Source organism: Panulirus ornatus, chromosome 56, assembly GCF_036320965.1.
Source record: "Panulirus ornatus isolate Po-2019 chromosome 56, ASM3632096v1, whole genome shotgun sequence".
NCBI classification, from domain to species: domain Eukaryota; kingdom Metazoa; phylum Arthropoda; class Malacostraca; order Decapoda; family Palinuridae; genus Panulirus; species Panulirus ornatus.
Genome location: NC_092279.1, coordinates 30,155,243 through 30,179,433, shown reverse-complemented (window position 1 = coordinate 30,179,433; position 24,191 = coordinate 30,155,243). Strand labels below are relative to the sequence as shown.

The window sequence follows — 24,191 nt, the reverse complement described above, 5'->3', positions numbered from 1 at the left end:
CAAGAGGTGAAAAAGAGGGCAAAAGAGAGTTTGGGGTGAGAGAGTATCATTAAATTATTAGGGAGAATAAAAAAGATGTTTTGGAAGGAGGTAAATACAGTGCCTAAGACAAGGGAACAAATGGGAACTTCATGAAGGGGGCTACTGGAGAGGTGATAACAAGTAGTGGAGATGTGAGGAGATGGAGTGAGTATTTTGAAGGTTTTTGTTTTGATTGTGTTATGATGGCTAGAGTGGCAGAATATAGGGTCTTTTGGTCGAGTGGTGTGCAAAGAGAAAAGAAAAAAGGTTAGGGAGGATGATTTGGTAACCAGAGAAAGAGGTAGTAAAAGTTTTGCGGAAGATGAAAGCCAGCCAGCAGTGGTTTGGAGGTATTACAGAGGAATTTATTAAAAAAGGGGATGACTGATTTTTGACTTGGTTGGTAATGGTTATTTATTGTGTGTATGAATCAATGGTGAGGTGCTAGGATTGACGGAATGTTGTGCATAGTGGCCATTGTACAAAGGCAAAAGGGATGAAGGGGTGACTGCACAAATACAGAGGTATAATTGTAATGTATTTCCTGTGAAATTAGTATGGGGAGGGTATTGAATTGAGAGGGTGAACGCATGTACAGAGCATCAGATTGGGGAAGAGCAGTGTGTTTCCGAAGTGGGAGAGGATGTGGATCTGGTGTTTCCTTTGAAGTATGTATGTGAGAAATACTTAGAAAAGCAAATGGATTTGTATGTAGCTTTATGGATCTGGAGAAGGTATTATGATAGAGTTGACAGAGAAGCTCAGTGGAAAGTAATTAAGAATATATGGTGTGGAAGGCAAGTTGTTAAAGCATGAAAAGTTTTTTATCGAGGATGTAAGGCATGGTGTAACGTGTAGGAAGAAGAGGGAAAGTGATTGGTTCTCAGTGAATGTAGTTTGCAGCAGGGGTGTGTGATGTCCTCCATGGTTGTTTAATTTGTTTATGGATGGGGTTGTTAGGGAGTTGAATGCCAAGAGTTTTGAAGGGGGGCCAAGTAGCAGTCTGATTTTTGGAGAGAGAGCTTGGTAAGTGAGTCAACATTGTTCGTTTGCTGATGATACAGCGCTGTGGCAGATCAAGTTAGAAACTGCAGAAGCTGGTTGACCTGAGTTTTGTAAAAGGTGTGAAAGAAGAAAGTTGAGAGTAACTGTGAATAAGAGCAAGGTAACAGTAGGGTTAGGGTCAAGTCAATTGGAGGTAAGTTTGAATGGAGAAAAATGGAGGAAGTGAAGTGTTTAAGATATCCTGGGAGTGGATATGGCAGGGATGGAACCAGGAACGGAAGTGAATCATAGGTTTGGGGAGGGGCGAAAATTCTGGAGCCTTGAAGAATGTGTAAAGTCGCGCAACATTATCTCAGAAAGCAAAAATGGGTATGTTTGACGGAATAGTGGGTTTCCCAACAATGTTGTATGGTTGCGAGGCGTGGGCTATGGATAGAGTTGTGCGCAGGAGGATGGATGTGCTGGAAATGAGATGTTTGAGGACAATGTGTGGTGTGAGGTGGTTTGATCGAGTAAGTAACGTAAGGGTAAGAGAGATGTGTGGAAATAAAAAGAGCGTGGTTGAGAGAGCAGAAGAGGGTGTTTTGAAATGGTTTGGGCACATGGAGAGAATGAGTGAGGAAAGATTGACCAAGAGAATATATGTGTCGGAGGTGGAGGGAACGAGGAGAAGAGGGAGACCAAATTGGAGGTGGAAAGATGGAGTGAAAAAGATTTTGTGTGATCGGGGCCTGAACATGCAGGAGGGTGAAAGGAGGGCATGGAATAGAGTGAACTGGAGCGATGTGGTATACCGGGGTTGACGTGCTGTCAGTGCATTGAATCAAGGCATGTGAAGCGTCTGGGGTAAACCATGGAAAATTGTGTAGGTATGTATATTTGCGTGTGTGGATGTATGTATATACATGTGTATGGGGGTGGGTTGGGCCATTTCTTTCGTGTTTCCTTGCGCTACCTCGCAAACGCGGGAGACAGCGGCAAAAAAAAAAAAAAAAAAAAAAAATCTGTGTGTGTATATACATGTATATGTTGAGATGTATAGGTATGTATATTTGCATGTGTGGATGTGTATGTATATAAATGTGTATGTGGGTGGGTTGGGCCTTCCTTTCGTCTGTTTCCTTGCGCTACCTCACTAACGCGGGAGACAGCGACAAAGAAAAATAAATAAAATAACATTATTCAAAGTTTTACACAAAGTACTGTCATTCACTGCAAGATGACCTAAGCCATTTTCACATATACCTGCCTTCATTTTTTCTAGAATATTCCACACTCACTTCCTCTATACTGTAAACTAGATTACTTTCCTATTAGTATAAAATCACATTCAACACCCGTCGAATCTCTATCATCAATAGCATCCCAGAGACAACCAGTGATTTGCTTGGTTGTACAAGCACAGCTGCTTGATCATGGCAGAAAGTAGTGAGCAAAAACTCATAGGAGAGAAACAGTCAGACCTTTCCGCTCTATCTTATTTGGGTAAATGACACACCATAAGTTCCCCCAATGATTATTTTTGCTTGTGACATAATATATCTCTTTATATTGGAAAAAAGCATGCCTTCAAATTCAAATGAGACTAGGAAAAAGCAACCCACAATAGCTGCAGTCCCCAAGATGAGCATGTATCCCCACGGATGCAGTGGTTAAGGGGTTAACCAAACAGGTGTTGTACATAACTCACTTGCATTCCATCATAGTTACTGGAAGTGAAATAAGAACTGAAGGATAAGTTTAGAAAATATCAAAAACATTTGTATTAAGTTCATGGCCAGAGATGGGATTTTCTTCAAGTTATGAGCCAGATTATGTTCTAGTTTAAATCATTTCATAAAGAGCAAATATTAGTTACTGATCTTGTCATTTGATCTTTTGAATGATGGAAAGCAATTCTAAATGTTTCAAGAGCATGATTCTTACTTTACAATTTATGACATGGCTAATTTACAGGTGATCCAGTAAGCAACGGGAATAATAACATGATTTGCAAACCAGGCAGTAGGAATCATCACACTGGTGTTGGGGTGGTTTGGAAATCATGTGGGAGGGAAAGTGAGCAGTGAGAGGTTGACTGAGAATGTATTAAAAGAGGTGGAGTGGCCAAACTGGAGATAAGAGGATGAAGTGAGAGATGCTTTGAGGTGTCTGAATAGGCAAGAGGGTGTGGTACATTCAGAGAGGGGCCAGAAGGGAATGGATATAGAAAGAGGGCCTTTGAGTTTGATGCACTGTGAGAGTGGGTGTGTCAGGGTTAGGCCATTCCTCATCTGTTCCTGGCACTATCTCACTTATATAAAACAATGCAGCAGGTACACTCGGATCATAAATTACTTTTACCCCTTTAACATAAAAAAATATGAAAAACTGGCAAAAAATTCTGAACAAAGCTCTCACTTCTAGCTTAACATTGGTAGCCCAGCTCTCCTTCTGTGGGAATGTGTACGCAGAGCTACCAATGACTATTCCTGTCACTTGCCAAAATGCATTGACATTAGTCATGTTAAAGTCAATAAAGATGCTGCACAGAAAACCAATGCACTCTCTCAAAAGGCTAAAGCTGGCAATCTGAGGGGGGATAAAAGATGAGTGAGCCCAATTTAGAGTAATAGACATAAGATTGTAGTCAGAGGACCCTAAAGGGGAAAAAGTCATGATTGTCAAGATTTCGGGTAGAGCGTTTAATCAACTGATCCAGATCATTAAGGAGAAAAAAAGAAAGGCCTTAGCTCCTCCAGAATCATCCTGGTTAGGGCCTAACTAATCCTTGTGGTGTACAAAGAAACTCTCAGCATAAAGGAATTCAGCACATCGATGAGAAAAAAAGCAGAGTTTTGTGGCAAGAAGTCAAAAAGTTGAAGAGATGTACACAGTTGGAGGAATAGGGGGTGAAGGGGAATTAAATGAAACAAAACCAGGTAATAGAAAGTAATGATTTTGAGCCAGATGGCATCAAAGTCAAGGAGACTCAAAATCCACAAAGCAAGCATTAGGAATTTTTGTACACAGTAGGCACAAATCTACCCTCAGACCAGATATGATGATAGTGATCTTACTTGAAGAAATGACAGTGCAAACTAGAAGCAGCCTTGGACAGTTAGATAAGAAAAGTAAAAGATCAAGGGAGGATTAGATAGAGGTTGACAAATGGAAGGTTAGAAATTAGGCTGCAAATCTTGCAGAAATGGATAAAAAAAAAAAAGAGCCAGGTCTGGGAATGGTAGCAATGGAAGTGGGTTGGATCCCAGTTGCATGATGACAGCCAAAAGAGCCCTGGGATCTATCCATCCCCTCTTGATCATTGGCGCTGCTCCAAATCGGTGGCAGACAGTTCTATTTACATGTTTTACTGTTGTAATGTGATATCAATATTCTTTTATTCATCTGAAAAGGTTTTCCCTTGTTTGTCTGTTAAATATGCATCTGATATATTGTCCAAACAAACAACCCCAACGGATAACACTGGGTCTGTGGGTAAATCTATTTTGCTTAAAACTGCTTTGATTAGTCACATTTTCCAGGAATACATGGACAACATTAATCAAAGATTCCTTGTATTAATAATATATGTTTTTTTAAAGTATATTCAATCAGGTTCATAAGTTTCTGATTCTGTTTTCTTAGACATATTACACATCCTATAAGCAGTATCAAAAACATTACTAACTGCAGAGGAGACATTGACTGATATTTTTACATATCAGCTAATTCACACCATTATTTGAAACAGTTTCTTCTTTCTGCAGATGTTTACTGCATAATACAAAATATGCAGAATTTGTAAACGATCAATACCACAAAATTTTCATGAAGAGAAAATTCAAAGAGTATGTTGGTTAAGATTTCACTGTACTTTCTGTGATCAGCATAATGGCAGAGACATTAAGTCTGCAAGCACCCTACAAAGCCATAGTAAATGTACTAAATGTAACAAATATACTGAAAGAAGACAGATGTGTTGCTTATGACCATGGGATAAATTGCAGCTGACTAACTGTAGTACTCCTAATGGTTAAAAGTCATCACTTCTGTTAAAGAATGATACAATTCCCTTCCCTCCAGTTTGAAATAATTCATACAAAATCATCACAATGAAAATGAAGCAATGGTTTTCCTAGCCAAGTTACAAAGAACAACAAATCAAGTCAATGCAAATTACCTAAGATGTTTTTCTTCAATCTCCTTTTTCTCAGTTTCCAGCTTTTCCAATTTCTCATAAAACTCATTTTGTTCCCTCTGCATAAAAGATATTTTCTGAAAGAAAATAATAATGTTATCAAATGTTACCACATCAATGCAAAGACAACATATGTTTTTGAAATGATATATGTGAGATGTTAAGTGATCATGGCTTACCAAGAAATGGTACAACTTGAGCTGCAGTATGTCAAATATGTGCATAAAAGAAAAAAGATATAAATATACATATATAGTATATCCCTGGGGATAGGGGAAAAAGAATACTTCCCACGCATTCCTCACGTGTCATAGAAGGCGACTGAAGGGGATGGGAGTGGGGGGATAGAAACCCTCCCCTCCTTGTATTTTAACTTTCTAAAAGGGGGAAACAGAAGAAGGAGTCACGCGGGGAGTGCTCATCCTCCTCGAAGGCTCATATTGGGGTGTCCAAATGTGTGTGGATGTAACCAAGATGAGAAAAAAGGAGAGATAGGGAGTATGTTTGAGGAAAGGAACCTGGATGTTTTGGCTCTGAGTGAAACGAAGCTCAAGGGTAAAGGGGAAGAGTGGTTTGGGAATGTCTTGAGAGTAAAGTCAGGGGTTAGTGATAGGACAAGAGCAAGGGAAGGAGTAGCACTACTCCTGAAACAGGAGTGGTGGGAGTATGTGATAGAGTGTAAGAAAGTAAACTCTAGATTCATATGGGTAAAACTGAAAGTTGATGGAGAGAGAGGGGTGATTATTGGTGCATATGCACCTGGGCATGAGAAGAAAGATCATGAGAGGTAAGTGTTTTGGGAGCAGCTGAATGAGTGTGTTAGTGGTTTTGATGCACGAGACCAGATTATAGTGATGGGTGATTTGAATTCATAGGTGAGTAATGTGGCAGTTGAGGGAATAATTGGTATACATGGGGTGTTCAGTGTTGTAAATGGAAATGGTGAAGAGCTTGTAGAACTATATGCTGAAAAAGGACTGGTGACTGGGAATACCTGGTTAAAAAAGAGAGATATACATAAGTATATATATGTAAGTAGGAGAGATGGCCAGAGAGCGTTATTGGATTACGTGTTAATTGATAGGCACGCGAAAGAGAGACTTTTGGATGTTAATGTGCTGAGAGGTGCAACTGGAGGGATGTCTAATCATTATCTTGTGGAGGCGAAAGTGAAATTTTGTAGAGGTTTTCAGAAAAGAAGAGAGAATGTTGGGGTGAAGAGAGTGGTGAGAGTAAGTGAGCTTGGGAAGGAGACTTGTGTGAGGAAGTACCAGGAGAGACTGAGTACAGAATGGAAGAAGGTGAGAGCAAAGGAGGTAAGGGGAGTGGGGGAGGAATGGGATGTATTTAGGGAAGCAGTGATGGATTGCGCAAAAGATGCTTGTGGCATGAGAAGCGTGGGAGAGGGGCAGATTAGAGAGGGTAGTGAGTGGTGGGATGAAGAAGTAAGATTATTAGTGAAAGAGAAGAGAGAGGAATTAGGACAATTTTTGCAGGAAAAAATGCAAATGAGTGGGAGATGTATAAAAAAAAGAGGCAGGAGGTCAAGAGAAAGGTGCAAGAGGTGAAAAAGAGGGCAAAAGAGAATTGGGGTGAGAGAGTATCATTAAATTTGAGGGAGAATAAAAAGATGTTTTGGAAGGAGGTAAATACAGTGCCTAAGACAAGGGAACAAATGGGAACTTCAGTGAAGGGGGCTAATGGAGAGGTGATAACAAGTAGTGGTGATGTGAGAAGGAGATGAGTGAGTATTTTGAAGGTTTGTTGAATGTGTTTGATGATAGAGTGGCAGATATAGGGTGTTTTGGTCGAGGTGGTGTGCAAAGTGAGAGGGTTAGGGAGGATGATTTGGTAAACAGAGAAGAGGTAGTAAAAGTTTTGCGGAAGATGAAAGCCAGCAAGGCAGTGGGTTTGGATGGTATTACAGAGGAATTTATTAAAAAAGGGGATGACTGTATTGTTGACTGGTTGGTATGGTTATTTAATGTGTGTATGATTCATGGTGAGGTGCCTGAGGATTGGCGGAATGTGTGCATAGTGCCATTGTACAAAGGCAAAGGGGATGAAGGTGACTGCTCAAATTACAGAGGTATAAGTTTGTTAAGTATTCCTGGGAAATTATATGGGAGGGTATTGATTGAGAGGGTGAACGCATGTACAGAGCATCAGATTGGGGAAGAGCAGTGTGGTTTCAGAAGTGGGAGAGGATGTGTGGATCAGGTGTTTCCTTTGAAGTATGTATGTGAGAAATACTTAGAAAAGCAAATGGATTTGTATGTAGCATTTATGGATCTGGAGAAGGTATATGATAGAGTTGACAGAGAAGCTCTGTGGAAGGTATTAAGAATATATGGTGTGGGAGGCAACTTGTTAGAAGCAGTGAAAAGTTTTTATCGAGGATGTAAGGCATGTGTACGTGTAGGAAGAGAGGAAAGTGATTGGTTCTCAGTGAATGTAGGTTTGCAGCAGGGGTGTGTGATGTCTCCATGGTTGTTTAATTTGTTTATGGATGGGGTTGTTAGGGAGTTGAATGCAAGAGTTTTGGAAAGGGGGGCAAGTATGCAGTCTGTTGTGGATGAGAGAGCTTGGTAAGTGAGTCAGTTGTCGTTTGCTGATGATACAGCGCTGGTGGCTGATTCATGTGAGAAACTGCAGAAGCTGGTGACTGAGTTTGGTAAAGTGTGTGAAAGAAGAAAGTTGAGAGTAAATGTGAATAAGAGCAAGGTACAGTAGGGTTGAGGGTCAAGTCAATTGGGAGGTAAGTTTGAATGGAGAAAAACTGGAGGAAGTGAAGTGTTTTAGATATCTGGGAGTGGATTTGGCAGCGGATGGAACCATGGAAGCGGAAGTGAATCATAGGGTTGGGGAGGGGCGAAAATTCTGGGAGCCTTGAAGAATGTGTGAAAGTCGCGAACATTATCTCAGAAAGCAAAAATGGGTATGTTTGAAGGAATAGTGGTTCCAACAATGTTGTATGGTTGCGAGGCGTGGCCTATGGATAGAGTTGTGCACAGGAGGGTGGATGTGTTGGAAATGAGATGTTTGAGGACAATATGAGGTGTGATGTGGTTTGATCGAGTAAGTAATAATAGGGTAAGACGGATGTGTGGTAATAAAAAGAGTGTGGTTGAGAGAGCAGAAGGGGATGTTTTGAAATGGTTTGGTCACATGAAGAGACTAAGTGAGGAAAGATTGACCAAGAGGCTATATGTGTCAGAGGTGGAGGGAACAAGGAGGAGTGGGAGACCAAATTGGAGGTGGAAAGATGGAGTGAAAAAGATTTTGAGTGATCGGGGCCTGAACATGCAGGAGGGTGAAAGGTGTGCAAGGAATAGAGTGAATTGGAACGATGTGGTATACTGGGGTTGACGTGCTGTCAATGGATTGAACCAAGGCATGTGAAGCGTCTGGGGTAAACCATGGAAAGTTCTGTGGGGCCTGGATGTGGAAAGGGAGCTGTGGTTTTGGTGCATTATTACATGACAGCTAGAGACTGAGTGTGAACGAATGGGGCCTTTGTTGTCTTTTCCTAGCGCTACCTTGCACACATGAGGGGGGAGGGGGGTTGTTATTCCATGTGTGGCGGGGTGGCGATGGGAATGAATAAAGGCAGATAGTATGAATTATGTACATGTGTATATATGTATATGTTTGTGTGTGTATATATATGTATACTCTGAGATGTATAGGTATGTATATTTTGCATGTGTGGACGTGTATGTATATACATGTGTATGTGGGTGGGTTGGGCCATTCTATCGTCTGTTTCCTTGTGCTACCTCGCTAACGCGGGCGACAGTGACAAAGCAAATAAATAATAAAATATAGTATACCCACATCCAGACCCCACACATCTTTCCATGGTTTACCCCAGACATTTCACATGCCCTGGTTCAGTCCATTGACAGCACATTGATCCTGGTACACTATATCTTTCCAATTCACTCTATTCCTTGCATGCATCTCATCCTCCTGTATGTTCAGGCCCCAATCAATCAAAATCTTTTTCACTCCAACCTTCCACCTTCAATTTGGTCTCCTGCTTCTTGTCCCCTCCACCTCTAATGCACATATCCTCTTTGTCAAGCTTTCCTCACTCATTCTCTCCATATGTCCAAACCATTTCAACACACCCTCTTCTGCTCTCTCAACCACACTCTTTTTATTACAACACATCTCTCTTACCTTTTCAGTACTTGCTTGATCAAACCACCACAAACCACATATTGTCCTCGAACATTTCATTTCCAACATATCCACCCTCCTCCGTACAACCCTATCCAGAGCCCATGCCTTGCAACCAAATAATATTGTCGGAACTACTACTCTTCCAAACATATCCATTTTCACACTCTGGGATAACATTTTCTCTTTCCACACATTCTTCATCACTCCCAGAACCTTTACCCCCTCCCCCACCCTATGACTTACTTTCACTTCCATGGCTCCATTCACAGTTAAGTCCTCTCCCAGATATCTAAAACACTTCACTTCCTCCAATCTTTCTCCATTAGAACTCACATCCCAACTAGCTAGTCCCTCAACCCTGCTGAACCTAATAACCTTGTTCTTATTCATATTTACTCTCAACTTTCTCCTTTCAAACACTCTTCCAAATTCAGTCATCCACTTTCCCATGTTCTCACTTGAATCAGCCACCACAGCTGTATCATCAGCAAACAACAAGTGACTCACCTCCCATGCCCTCTCATCCTCAACAGACTGTCTACTCGCCCTCTTTCCAAAACTCTTGAATTTACCTCACTTACGACCCTATCAATAAACAATTCAAACAACCATGGGGAAATAACACACCCATGCCACAGACTGACATCCACTGGGAATCAATCACTCGCCACTCTTCCTGCTCAAACACATGCCTTACATCCTTGATGAAAACTTACCTGCTTCAAGCAACTTACTTCCCACACTTTATGCTCTTAAGACCTTCCACAAAGCATCTCTATCCATCCTGTCATATGCCTTCTACAGATCCATAAATGCCTCAAACAAATTCATCTGTTTCTTTAAGTATTTTTCAAACACATCCTTCAAAGCAAACACCTATTCCACACATCCTCTACCACTTCTGAAACCACACTGCTCCTCCCCAATCTGATGTTCTGTACATGCCTTCACCCTCTCAGTCAATACCCTCCCATACAATTTTCCAAGAATACTCAACAAACTTATGCCTCTGCAGTTTGAACACTCACCTTTATCCCCTTTGCCTTTGTACAATGGCACTATACATGCATTCCGTCAATCATCAGGAACTTCACCAAGATCCATACATACAGTGAATATCCTTACCAACCAATCAACAACACAGTCACCCCAATTCTTGATAAATTCAACTGAAGTACCATCCAAATCCCATGCCTTGCAAGATTTCATCTTCTGCCATTTCCAATGTCAGCAAGGTAGTGCTAGGAAACAGATGAAGAATGGCCCATCCACTCACATGTACATATATACACATAAATGCCTATATACATACATATGCACATCAACATATACACATATACATACATATACAGACAAAGACATATACATATATACACATGTACATATTTATACTGCGAGGTAGTGGAAAAAAAAGGCCACATTTTTTTCACACTCAGTTTCTAGCTGTCCTGTGTAATGCACCGAAAACGCTGCTCCCTATCCTCATCCAGGCCCCATAGAACTTTCCATGGTTTACCCCAGATGTTTCACATGCTCTGATTCAGTCCATTGACAACACATTGACCCTGATATACCACACCATTCCAATTCACTCTATTCCTTGCACACCTCTCACCTTCCTGTATGTTCAGGCCCCGACCATTCAAAATCTTTTCTACTAAATCCTTCTACTTCCAATTTGGTCTCAAGCTCCTTGTTTCCTCCACCTCTGACACATATATATCCTGTCAATCTTTCCTCACTCATTCTCTCCATATGTCCAACCACGCTTTTTATTTCCACACATCTCTTACCTTTTCATTACTCGATACATCAAACCACCTCACATGACATACTGTCCGTAAACATTTCATTTCCAACACATCCACCCTCCTCCTGCACAACCCTATCTAAGCCCATGCCTCGCAACCATATAATATTGTTGGAACTACTATTCCTTCAAACATACCCATTTTTGCTATCTGAGATAACATGAATAATTTTCTCTTTCCACATATTCTTCATCTCTCCCAGAACCTTCACCCCTTCCCCCACCCTATAACTCACTTATTCCATGGTTCCATTTGTTGCCAAGTTCACTCCCAGATATCTAAAACACTTCACTTCCCCCAGTTTTTCTACATTCAAACTTACATCTCAATTAACTTCTCCCTCAACCCTGCTGAACCTAATAAGCTTGCTCTTATTCACATTCACTCTCAACTTTCTCCTTAACACACTTTTCCAAACTCAGTTACCAACTTTTGTAGTTTATCACTTGAATAAGCCACCAGTGGTGTATCATTGGTGAACAACAACTGACTCACTTCCCAAGCCCTCTCATCTACAACAGACTGCATACTTGCCCCTCTCTCCAAAACTATTGCATTCACCTCCCTAACCACCTGCAAGCACCAACGATAAAATTTTGTGATGTGTGAAGGCTAAAGTGTAGCCTTCACTATGCTTGATTCACAGTAATGTACTGCTGTTTCCTAAACCTATACAAAATGCATAGGTGTCTCTCTTGGGTTCATCTAGAACTGTTCTAAACCATTATTTCAGACTTTGAAGTTTTCAGTACTCACTCCACGTAAAAATCTAACTTTGATAAAGCATTCAGGCTCTCAAATAGTTATGTTTATTGTCCTTTTGAAATACCCCCAAGAAATTCTTGATTCAAACTGCTTCTTTCAGTTTTAAGTTTTTAATCCTATGATGTTTCCCTTGACTCCCTCTATCTGTTGCTAGTCATTAATCATCATACAGTTTCTTTTCTTTCTTCTTTCATGAGAATTCAGGTGTTCCATTACCTCAGTCTTACTAGTAAAATGTTTTGAATTCACTTCAGTATATCAATTCCAGCTTGCTGATCTGTTGACCATACAATACAGCAGTATTCAGTATGCTTCTTACTTAAAAAATGAATATTATCATTAACAGTTTTCTATATTCTTTTGTGTGTGTGATATGAATGTTCTCAACAATACAACACTTATCATCACCTTTAAGAATAATTTTGCATAAATCTCACCGTAATTAGCTGAGAATTAATCTTATGATGTTAAGCTTACTATTGAACCCTTCAGTTGCACTATGCTGTATATGCAAGAAGTGAGATATTTTGCATTCACGGCTCCATGCTACATATCAAGTTTCAAATCTTAAACCAGGAAGCAGTGGACATGTGTGAAAAATACATTCCTTCTTCCTTTCTTACTTGTTTATTGTTCCCAATGTTAATGAAGTAGTATCAGGAACAGATGAAAAAGGCTTCATTCACACATCCATTTTCCAGCTATCAAATGTCATGCACCAAAACCACAGCCCACCTAAAACCTGGCCCTACACACCTTTTCATGGTTTCCCCTGGCTGCTTCTTATGCCCCAATTCAGTTTGCTAAAGGCACATCACCCCCTGTATATTATGTCACTTCATCCCGTGCATGCCTTTAACCCTCCTGCAATATAAAACTCAAGGACTCAAATCATTTTTCACTCCATCCCTTCATCTCCAATGTGGTCTTCCCCCTTCTTTTCCATTCCACTTCTGGCACATATATCCTCTTCTCACTCATTTTCTCTATATGTCCAAACTATGTAAGCACACCCTCATCAGCTCTCTCAACCACATTCTTCTTATCACTACACTTCTCTCTCAACCTTTCACTCTTCACTCGATCAAACCACCTCATGACACATACTGTCCTCAAACACTTAATTTCCAACACATCCAGCCTCTCCTACACATTCTCATCTACAGTCTATGGCTCTCATCCATATGACACCATTGGGACTACTACACTTTCAAACATTCTCATTTCCACCCTCCCAGATAAAGACTTCTCTTACCATAAATTCCTCAATGTTCCCACAACCTTCACCCCCTCACCCTCCCTACGACACACTATCATTTCAAATGTTCCATTTGCTACAATGTCCACTTCCAGGTATCAAAAACTCTTCACTGCCTCCAAATTTTCTCTGTTCAGACTCATACCCAACTAACCTGTCTATTCACCCTGCTAATGACCTTGCTTTTATTCAAATTTACTCTCAACTTCCTTTCTTCACACACTCTTCCAAACTCAGACACCAGCTTCTGCAGTTTCTCACTCAAATCTGCAACCAGTGCTGTGTCATCAGCAAACAACTAACTTACTTCCTAAGTTGCCTCAGCCTCCACAGATTGCATAATCACTCCTCTCTCCCAAGACACTTTCATTTATCTTCCTCAACTTTCAATCCATACACAAATTTACAAGCCATGATGATGTCACACACCCCTGCCACACACTAACCTTTACCCAGAACGAATCACTCACCTCGCTATCTACTCACACACATGCCTTACACTCTTGATAAAATCTTCCCACTGCTTCTAGTACCTATCCTCCCACATCATAAATTCATAAAACCTTGAACAAGGAATCTCTAACAACTCAATCATATGCTTTTTTCCAAAACTTAAATGCCACATACAAATTCTTCTGTTTCTCTACATATTTCTCACATACATTCTTTAAAGCAAACATCTGATCCACACCATCTATCACACTTGAAATGACATTGTTCCTCCCTAGTCTGATGCTCTGTACTTGCCTTTACCCTCTCAATCACCACCTCCCATACAACTTATCAGGTACACTCAACAAATTTATACACTGGCATTCCACCAATCCTCAGACACTTCACTAAAATCCAAACATACTCTGAAAATCCTAACTAACCAACAAAGCCAACCTCTTTCTTGAGAAATTCAACTGCAATACCATCCACCACAGGTGCCCTACCAAATTTCATCTTACATAAAGCTTTCACCACTTCTGTTCTCAGCAAACCACTTTTCATGCTACTCTCATTTTGCATACATCTTCTACGTAAACACCCTACACGTGACCACATCATCAAACACATTCAAATATCCATCAAAATACTCATTCCATGTCCTCCTTATCTCATCATTACCTGTTACCACTTCCCTATATGCTCCTTTCATTAATGTTCCCATTTGTTCCCTTCGCTTTTTTCTCACTATTAAAATCCTTCCAAAACATCTTACTCTCCTTAAAGTTTACTGATACTTGTTCACCCAATTCTCAATTACCCTTTTTTTCAATCCCTGCACCTTCCTCTGGACCTCCTACCAGTTTCTCATATGCATCCAAACACGTCTTTTCTCTTTCACAAGAAACTTTACTTCATCCCACCACTTTCTACCCTTTCTAATATGCTTACCTCATACCTTTTGCATGCCACATGCATCTCTCACACATGCATGCACTGATTACCTGAATGTCTCCTTTTCTTTATCTACTCCCTTTGCTTTGTTTCCTCTTAGCCTTTGCCATTCCACACCTAATCTTTCCAAGTATGTCTTCAAAAACATCACTTTTCTATACTTACATACTTTCACCACCAACTTCTCACTCATGTAATTTTCTCTTTTTTGAAAACCTCTAAAAATTTTCACCCTTGCCTATCTATCTATCTCTATCTATCTATCTACATCTCTGACACCTGTTCCCTTCAAGGAACTCTTTCAATGAGGTGGCCACAGCACAAGAGTCCATAACAGGTAAACTCCAGTGCTGCTTTTTAGCCTTTACTGCCTCACTCTTAATATGCCACTGGCCAAGGGCAACTTTAGTGCAGTGCTTTCAGGGGCTGCTACCTAACGTTCCTATTGACTACTTCTACCTAATGAGTCTATCTAATGTTCCAACCTACTACTTTTACCTAATACACCCACCTAATATTCCTACCCACTACTTCCAACTAATGCTCCCATCTAACGTTCCTACATACTACTTCTATCTAATTCCTCCTACCATTTGCCAAAAGGCATGGCAAGCATATAGTACTCACTGAAAGAAAACTCTAGTTATGAATAATGAGTTGTGTGAGTTAGGTGCTGTCAAGTGATATGTGTGACAAGAAGAGATTGTATGTTTGTGGACAGAATGCCAGCAGTCTATGTAAGGGTGAAGCAGAAAGAATAGACATCTACCTGGGTCAGAAGAGTGCAAATTGACAACCATCGAAGTGATGGCTCCTACACAGCCATCACCAGCCTTCCCAATATCCTGTTCACATATATGTAATTATGTATGTCCATCCTTTTAAACAAGGTATTACTGATAACCTGTTTTCAGAACACAAGCTGTTTGTCATTCTTATTCACAGTATCAGGTAATACCAGTAATATACCCTCCTGGTTGGTGGCTGCCTACCTACTACAACACCAGGTAATGATTAGACATCCCAACACATTCAAATCCAAGAGTCTCTCTTTTGTGCACCCATCAATTAGAACGTAATCCAATAATGCCCTCATGCCATCTTTCCTGTTCACACATATATAATTATGTATGTCCATCCTTTTAAACAAGGTATTACCAATCACCAGTCCTGTTTCAGAACACAGCTCCACTAGCTGTTCATCATTCTTATTCACAACATCAGGTAACCCATGCTGCCCAACTATAATCATAACTGCTAAATCACTCATTTTCAAATTTAAATATCCCATCACTAATTTCCGATCTCTTGTAACAAAGCTCTTGACACAGTCACTTAGATACTATCAAAACACTCAACTCTCATAATCTTTCTTCTCATGACCAGCTCCAAAGGCACTGATAATCCCCATCTCTCATAATTCACTTTCATTTTTACCCATATCAGTCCGGAGCTTTCTTCTTTACACTCTTTCACACATTCCTATAGCTCCCTTCAACAGTGTTGCAACCCCTTACCTAGCTTTTGCCCTCACACCAAACACTGACTTTGCCCTTAAGACATTCCAAAACCATTCTTCCCCTTTACCCTTGAGGTCTATCTCACCAAGAGCCAGATGTTATGTTCCTTTCCTGAAACATACTACCTATCTCTCTTTTCATCTTGGATACATCAACACACTCCTCGATTGGTTTGTTCTTCTGTTCTATCATTTAGAAACTGAAATACAAGAGGGGGAAGGATGTTTCCAGGCCCCTACATCCACCACTCTTAGTCGTCTTTTATGACTGACAGGAAATACAAAGGGTAGGATTCTTCCTCTCCAATTTTTTCACTTTTCCTACTTGTTTCTTGCATTGGCAAGGTGGTGCCAAGAAGTGACAAAGATATAGCCTCATTTGCTCACACAAAATCTCTTCCTCTCACGTAAAATGTACCAAAGCCACAGTCCCCTATTCACAACCAGGCCCCATCAATCTTTCCATGGTTCCACCCAACTGCTTCATTTTCCCTGGTTCAGTCCACTGACAGCAGGTCACCACCTATATACTACACCACTCCCATTCACTCTATCTCATGCACACCTTAAATCCTCCTGCAAGTTCTTGCCCCAAGCACCAAAAGCCTTTTCACCATCATTCTTCTATCTCCAGTTCAGTCTCCTTCTTGTCCCTTCCACTTCTGACACATATGCCCTCTTTGTCAGCCTCTCGTAATTAATCATTTCCATACGTCCAAGCAAGTATGCATATATACATGTGTATATATGTATGTCTGTGCAAGTGTACATATGTGTTTGTGTATTTGTTGATATGTATACATATTTATTTATTTATTTTGCTTTGTCGTTGTCTCCTGCGTTAGCGAGGAAGCACAAGGAAACAGACGAAAGAATGGCCCAACCTACCCACATACACATGTATAAATATAAATGTCCACACACGCAAATATACATACCTATACATCTCAACGTATACATACAGATACACACACAGACATGTACATATATACACACGTACATAATTCATACTGTCTCCCTTTATTCATTCCCATCGCCATCCTGCCACACATGAAATAACAACCCCCTCCCCCTTAATGTGCGCGAGGTAGCGCTAGGAAGACAACAAAGGCCACATTCGTTCACACTCAGTCTCAAGCTGTCATGTAATAATGCACCAAAACCACAGCTCCCTTTCCACATTGAGGCCCCAAACAACTTTCCATGGTTTACCCCAGACGCTTCACATGCCCTGGTTCAATCCATTGACAGCACGTCTACCCCGGTATACCACATCATTCCAATTCACTCTATTCCTTGCACACCTTTCACCCTCCTGCATGTTCAGGCCCCGATCACTCAAGATCTTTTTCACTCCATCTTTCCACCTCCAATTTGGTCTCCCACTTCTCCTTGTTCCCTCCACCTCTGACACATATATCCTCTTGGTCAATCTTTCCTCACTCATTCTCTCCATGTGACCAAACCATTTCAAAACACTCTCTTCTGCTCTCTCAACCACGCTCATTTTATAACCACACATCTCTCTTACCCTATTACTACTTACTCGATCAAACCACCTCACACCACATATTGTCCTCAAACATCTCATTTCCAGCACATCCACCCTCCTGCGCACAACTCTATCCATAGCCCACGCCTCGCAACCATACAACATTGTTGGAACCACTATTCCTTCAAACATACCCATTTTTGCTTTCCGAGATAATGTTCTCGACTTCCATACATTCTTCAAGGCTCCAGAATTTTCGCCCCCTCCCCCACCCTATGATTCACTTCCGCTTCCATGGTTCCGTCCACTGCCAAATCCACTCCCAGATATCTAAAACACTTCACTTCCTCCAGTTTTTCTCCACTCAAACTTACCTCCCAACTGACTTGACCCTCAACCCTACTGTACCTAATAACCTTGCTCTTATTCACATTTACTCTCAACTTTCTTCTTTCATACACTTTATCAAACTCAGTCACCAGCTTCTGCAGTTTCTCACATGAATCAGCCACCAGTGCTGTATCATCAGTGAGCAACAACTGACTCACTTCCCAAGCTCTCTCATCCACAACAGACTGCATACTTGCCCCTTTCCAAAACCCTTGCATTCACCTCCTGTGTATATGTGCATGTATGGGAATGAATAAAGGCAGACAGTATGAATTATGTACATGTGTATATATGTATGTCTGTGTGTGTATAAATATGTATACGTTGAGATGTATAGGTATGTATACTTGCGTGTGTGGACGTGTATGTATATAGATGTGTACGTGGGTGGGTTGGGCCATTCTTTCTTCTGTTCCTTGCGCTATCTCGCTAACATGGGAGACAGCGACAAAGCAAAATAAATAAATAATAATATAAAATGGGTGTTTATGCATGTATATGTGTATTTGAGTGGATGGGCCATTCTTCATCTGTTTCCTGGCATTGCCTCGCTGACAAGGGAAATGGTGATCAAGTATATAAAATAAATATGTCCAAAATATTTCAGTACACCCTCATCAACTCTCTCAGTCAGACTCTTCTGATCACCACCACTCTCTCTTACCCAATCAACCCTCACACCACATATCATCCTCATTCCAAAACACTCAACCTTGTCCTTACTTTCTTGTCTAAAGCTCATGCCATGCAACTAAACAACACCATGATGACTACTATACCATCAAACATGCCCATCTTTTTCTTCATCAATGGAGGCCTCTCTTTCCACACATTCCTCACTGTGCCATGGCTCACTTCAGCTTCCATTTGCTGCCATGTCTACTCCCAGGTATCTTAAAACACCCTGCCTCCTCCAGGTTTCTCCACTCAAATTCTCTTCTCACTGCTAAACCTATTCATTTATTCATTATACTTTGTTGATGTCTCCCGCATTAGTGAAGTAGTGCAAGGAAACAGACGAAAGAATGGCCCAACCCACCCACACACACATGTATATAGCATGCATGTCACACATGCACATATAATAGCTACACATTTCAAAATATACATACATAGACATACACAGACAGATACATATATACACATGTACATATTCATATTTGCTGCCTTCATCTATTTCCGTCGCCACCCTACCACACATGAAATGGCACCCCCCTCCTCCCGTGCGCGCTCGAGGTAGAGCTAGGAAAGGACAGCAAAGGCCACATCCATTCACACTCATTTTCTAGCTGTCATGTGTAATGCACCAAAACCACAGCACCCTTTCCACAAACAGGCACCACAAAACTTTCCATGGTTTACCCCAGATGCTTCACATGCCCTGGTACAATCCATTGACAACATGTCGACCACGATATACCACATCGTTCCAATTCACTCTATTCCTTGCACGCCTTTCACCCTCCTATATGTTCAGACCCCAATCGCTCAAAATCATTTTCAATCCATCCCTCCACCCCCAGTTTGGTCTCCCACTTCTCCTCGTTCCCTCCACCTCTGACACATATATCCTCTTTGTCAATCTTTCCTCACTCACTCTCTCCATGTGACCAAACCATTTCAATACACCCTCTTCTGCTCTCTCAACCACACTTATTTTCATTACCACCCATCTCTCTTACTTTTTCATTATTCACTTGATCAAACCACTTCTCACCACATATAGTCCTCAAACATCTCATTTCCAACACATCCACCCTCCTCCGCACAACCATATTTATAGCCCATGCCTCGCAAAAATATAACTTTGTCGGAACCACTATTCCTTCAAACATACCCATTTTTGCTCTCTGAGATAATGATCTTGCCTTCCACACATTTTTCAGTGCTCCCAGAACCTTCGCCCCCTTCCCCATCCTGTGACTCACTTACGCTTCCATGGTTCCATTTGCTGCTAAATCCACTCCCAGTTATCTAAAATATTTCACTTCCTCCAGTTTTTTTCCATTCAAACTTACCTCCCAATTGACTTGACCCTCAACCCTACTGTACCTAATAACCTCGCTCGTATTCACATTTACTCTCAGCTTTCTTCTTTCACACACTTTACCAAACTCAGTCACCAGCTTCTGCGGTTTCTCTCCCGAATCAGCCACCAGCGCCGTATCATAAGCAAACAACAACTGACTCACTTCCCAAGCTCTCTCACCCACAACAGACTGCATACTTGCCCCTCTCTCCAAAACTTTTGCATTCATCTCCCTAACTACCCCATCCATAAACAAATTAAACAACCATGGAGCCATCACACAACCCTGCCGCAAACCGACATTCACTAGGAACCAAACACTTTCCTCTCTTTCTACTCGTACACATGCCTTACATCCTCGATAAAAACTTTTCACTGCTTCTAGCAACTTACCTCCCATACCATATATTCTTAATACTTTCCACAGAGCATCTCTATTAACTCTATCATATGCCTTCTCCATAAATGCTACATACAAATCTATCTGTTTTTCTAAGTATTTCTCACATGCATTCTTCAAAGCAAACACCTGATCCACACATCCTCTACCACTTCTGAAACCACACTGCTCTTCCCCAATCTGATGCTCTGTACATGCCTTCACCCTCTCAATCAATGTCCTCCCATACAATTTCCCAGGAATTCTCAACAAACAAACCTTTGTAATTTGAAAACTCACTTTTATCCCATTTCTCTTTGTACAATGGCACTAAACATATATTCTGCCAATCCTTAGGCACTTAGCCATGAACCATACATACACTGAATATCCTCACCAACCAGTCAACAACACAGTCTACCCCTTTATTTAATAAATTCCACTGCAATACTATCCAACCCCGCCGCCTTGCCGGCTCTCACCTTCCGCAAAGCTTTCACAACCACTTCTCTGTTTACCAAACCATTCTCCCTGACCCTCTCACTCTGCACACCATCTTGATCAAAACACCCTACATCTGCCACTCTAATCATCAAACACATTCAACAAACCTTCAAAATATTCACTCTATCTTCTCACTTTACTATTACTTGTTATTACCTCCCCATTAGACCCATTCTCCAATGTTCCCATTTGTTCTCTCGTCTTATGCACTTTATTCACTTCCTTCCAAAATATCTTCTTATTCTCCCTAAAATTTAATGATACTCTCTCACCCCAACTCTCATTTGTCCTCTTTTTCACTTCTTGCACCTTTCTCTTGACCTGCCTCTTTCTTTTATACATCTCCAAGCCATTTGCACTATTTCCCTGCAAAAATCATCCAAATGCCTCTCTCTTCTCTTTCACTAACCATCTTACTTCTTCATCCCGCAACTCACTACCCTTTTTAATCTGCCCACCTCCCACGCTTCTCATGCCACAGGCATCTTTTGCACGAGCCATCACTGCTTCCCTAAATACATACCATTCCTCCCCCAAGCCCCTTACGTCCTTTGCTCTCACATTTTTCCATTCTGCACTCAATCTCTCCTGGTACTTCCTTACACAAGTCTCCTTCCCAAGCTCACTTACTCTCACCACTCTCCTCTCCCCAACATTCTCTCCTTTCCTGAAATCCTCTACAAGTCTTCACCTTCACCTCCACTAGATAATAATCAGACATCCCTCCAGTTGCCCCTCTCAGCACAGTAACATCCAAAAGTCTCTCTTTCATGTGCCTATCAATCAACACATAATCCAATAATGCTCTCTGGCCATCTCTCCTACTTACATACATTTTTTTTTCCTTTTTTTGCTTTGTCGCTGTCTCCCGCTCCTGCGAGGTAGCGCAAGGAAACAGACGAAAGAAATGGCCCAACCCACCCCCACACACATGCACACACACACACGTCCACACACGCAAACATACACACCCACACATCCCAACGTATACACATATATACACACACAGACACACATATACACACATGCAAACAATTCACACTGTCTGCCCCTACTCACTCCCATCGCCATCCCGCCACACACGGAATAACATCCCCCTCCACCTTCATGTGCGCGAGGTAGCGCCAGGAAAAGACAACAAAGGCCTCATTCGTTCACACTCAGTCTCTAGCTGTCATGCAATATTGCCTAAAACCACAGATCCCTTTCCACATCCAGGCCCCACACAGCTTTCCATGGTTTACCCCAGACGCTTCACATGCCCTGATTCCATCCATTGACAGCACGTTGACCCCGGTATACCACATCGATCCAATTCACTCTATTCCTTGCACGCCTTTCACCCTCCTGCATGTTCAGGCCCCGATCACTCAAAATCTTTTTCACTCCATCTTTCCACCTCCAATTTGGTCTCCCACTTCTCCTCGTTACCTCCACCTCTGACACATATATCCTCTTGGTCAATCTTTCCTCACTCATTCTCTCCATGTGACCAAACCACTTCAAAACACCCTCTTCTGCTCTCTCAACCACACTCTTTTTATTCCCACACATCTCTCTTACTCTATTATTACTTACTCGATCAAACCACCTCACACCACATATTGTCCTCAAACATCTCATCTCCAGCACATCCACCCTCCTGCGCACAACTCTATCCATAGCCCACGCCTCGCAACCATACAACATTGTTGGAACCACTATTCCTTCAAACATACCCATTTTTGCTTTCTGAGATAATGTTCGCGACTTTCACACATTCTTCAAGGCTCCCAGAATTTTCGCCCCCTCCCCCACCCTATGATTCACTTCCGCTTCCATGGTTCCATCCGCTGCCAAATCCACTCCCAGATATCTAAAACACTTCAATTCCTCCAGTTTTTCTCCATTCAAACTTACCTCCCAATTGACTTGGCCCTCAACCCTACTGTACCTAATAACCTTGCTCTTATTCACATTTACTCTCAACTTTCTTCTTTCACACACTTTACCAAACTCAGTCACCAGCTTCTGCAGTTTCTCACATGAATTAGCCACCAGCGCTGTATCATCAGTGAACAACAACTGACTCACTTCCCAAGCTCTCTCATCCACAACAGACTGCATACTTGCCCCTCTTTCCAAAACCCTTGCATTCACCTCCCTAACTACCCCATCCATAAACAAATTAAACAACCATGGAGACATCACACACCCCTGCCGCAAACCTACATTCACTGAGAACCAATCACTTTCCTCTCTTCCCACACGTACACATGCCTTACATCCTCGATAAAAACTTTTCACTGCTTCTAACAACTTGCCTCCCACACCATATATTCTTAATATCTTCCACAGAGCATCTCTATCAACTCTATCATATGCCTTCTCCAGATCTATAAATGCTACATACAAATCCATTTGCTTTTCTGAGTATTTCTCACATACATTCTTCAAAGCAAACACCTAATCCACACATCCTCTACCACTTCTGAAACCACACTGCTCTTCCCCAATCTGATGCTCTGTACATGCCTTCACCCTCTCAATCAATACCCTCCCATATAATTTACCAGGAATACTCAACAAACTTATACCTCTGTAATTTGAGCATTCACCTTTGCCCCCTTTGCCTTTGTACAATGGCACTATGAAAGCATTCCGCCAATCCTCAGGCACCTCACCATGAGTCATACATACATTAAATATCCTTACCAACCAGTCAACAATACAGTCACCCCCTTTTTTAATAAATTCCACTGCAATGCCATCTAAACCTGCTGCCTTGCCGGCTTTCATCTTTCGCAAAGCTTTTACTACCTCTTCTCTGTTTACCAAATTATCCTCCCTAACCCTCTCACTTTGCACACCACCTCGATGCACACCACCTCGACCAAAAGACCCTATATCTGCCACTCTATCATCAAACACATTCAACAAACCTTCAAAATACTCACTCCATCTCCTTCTCACATCACCACTACTTGTTATCACCTCCCAATTAGCCCCTTCACTGAAGTTCCCATTTGTTCCCTTGTCTTACGCACTTTATTTACCTCCTTCAAAAACATCTTTTTATTCTCCCTAAAATTTAATGATACTCTCTCACCCCAACTCTCGTTTGCCCTCTTTTTCACCTCTTGCACCTTTCTCTTGACCTCCTGCCTCTTTCTTTTATACATCTCCAACTCATTTGCATTATTTCCCTGCAAAAATCATCCAAATGCCTCTCTCTTCTCTTTCACTAATAATCTTAATTCTTCATCCCACTACTCACTACCCTTT

At 41.4% G+C, this 24,191-nt stretch overlaps 1 protein-coding gene across 1 annotated transcript in view; it reads right to left on the bottom strand.

Annotated features, from left to right (window-relative positions):
* Window positions 1–24,191, bottom strand: part of LOC139765800 (uncharacterized) — a 357,196-nt gene that overhangs the window by 155,010 nt on the left and 177,995 nt on the right. The window contains exon 19 of the mRNA XM_071693594.1: window positions 5,189–5,283. Coding sequence (XP_071549695.1) covers window positions 5,189–5,283 — 95 coding nt within the window. The remainder of the gene's footprint in view (window positions 1–5,188; window positions 5,284–24,191) is intronic.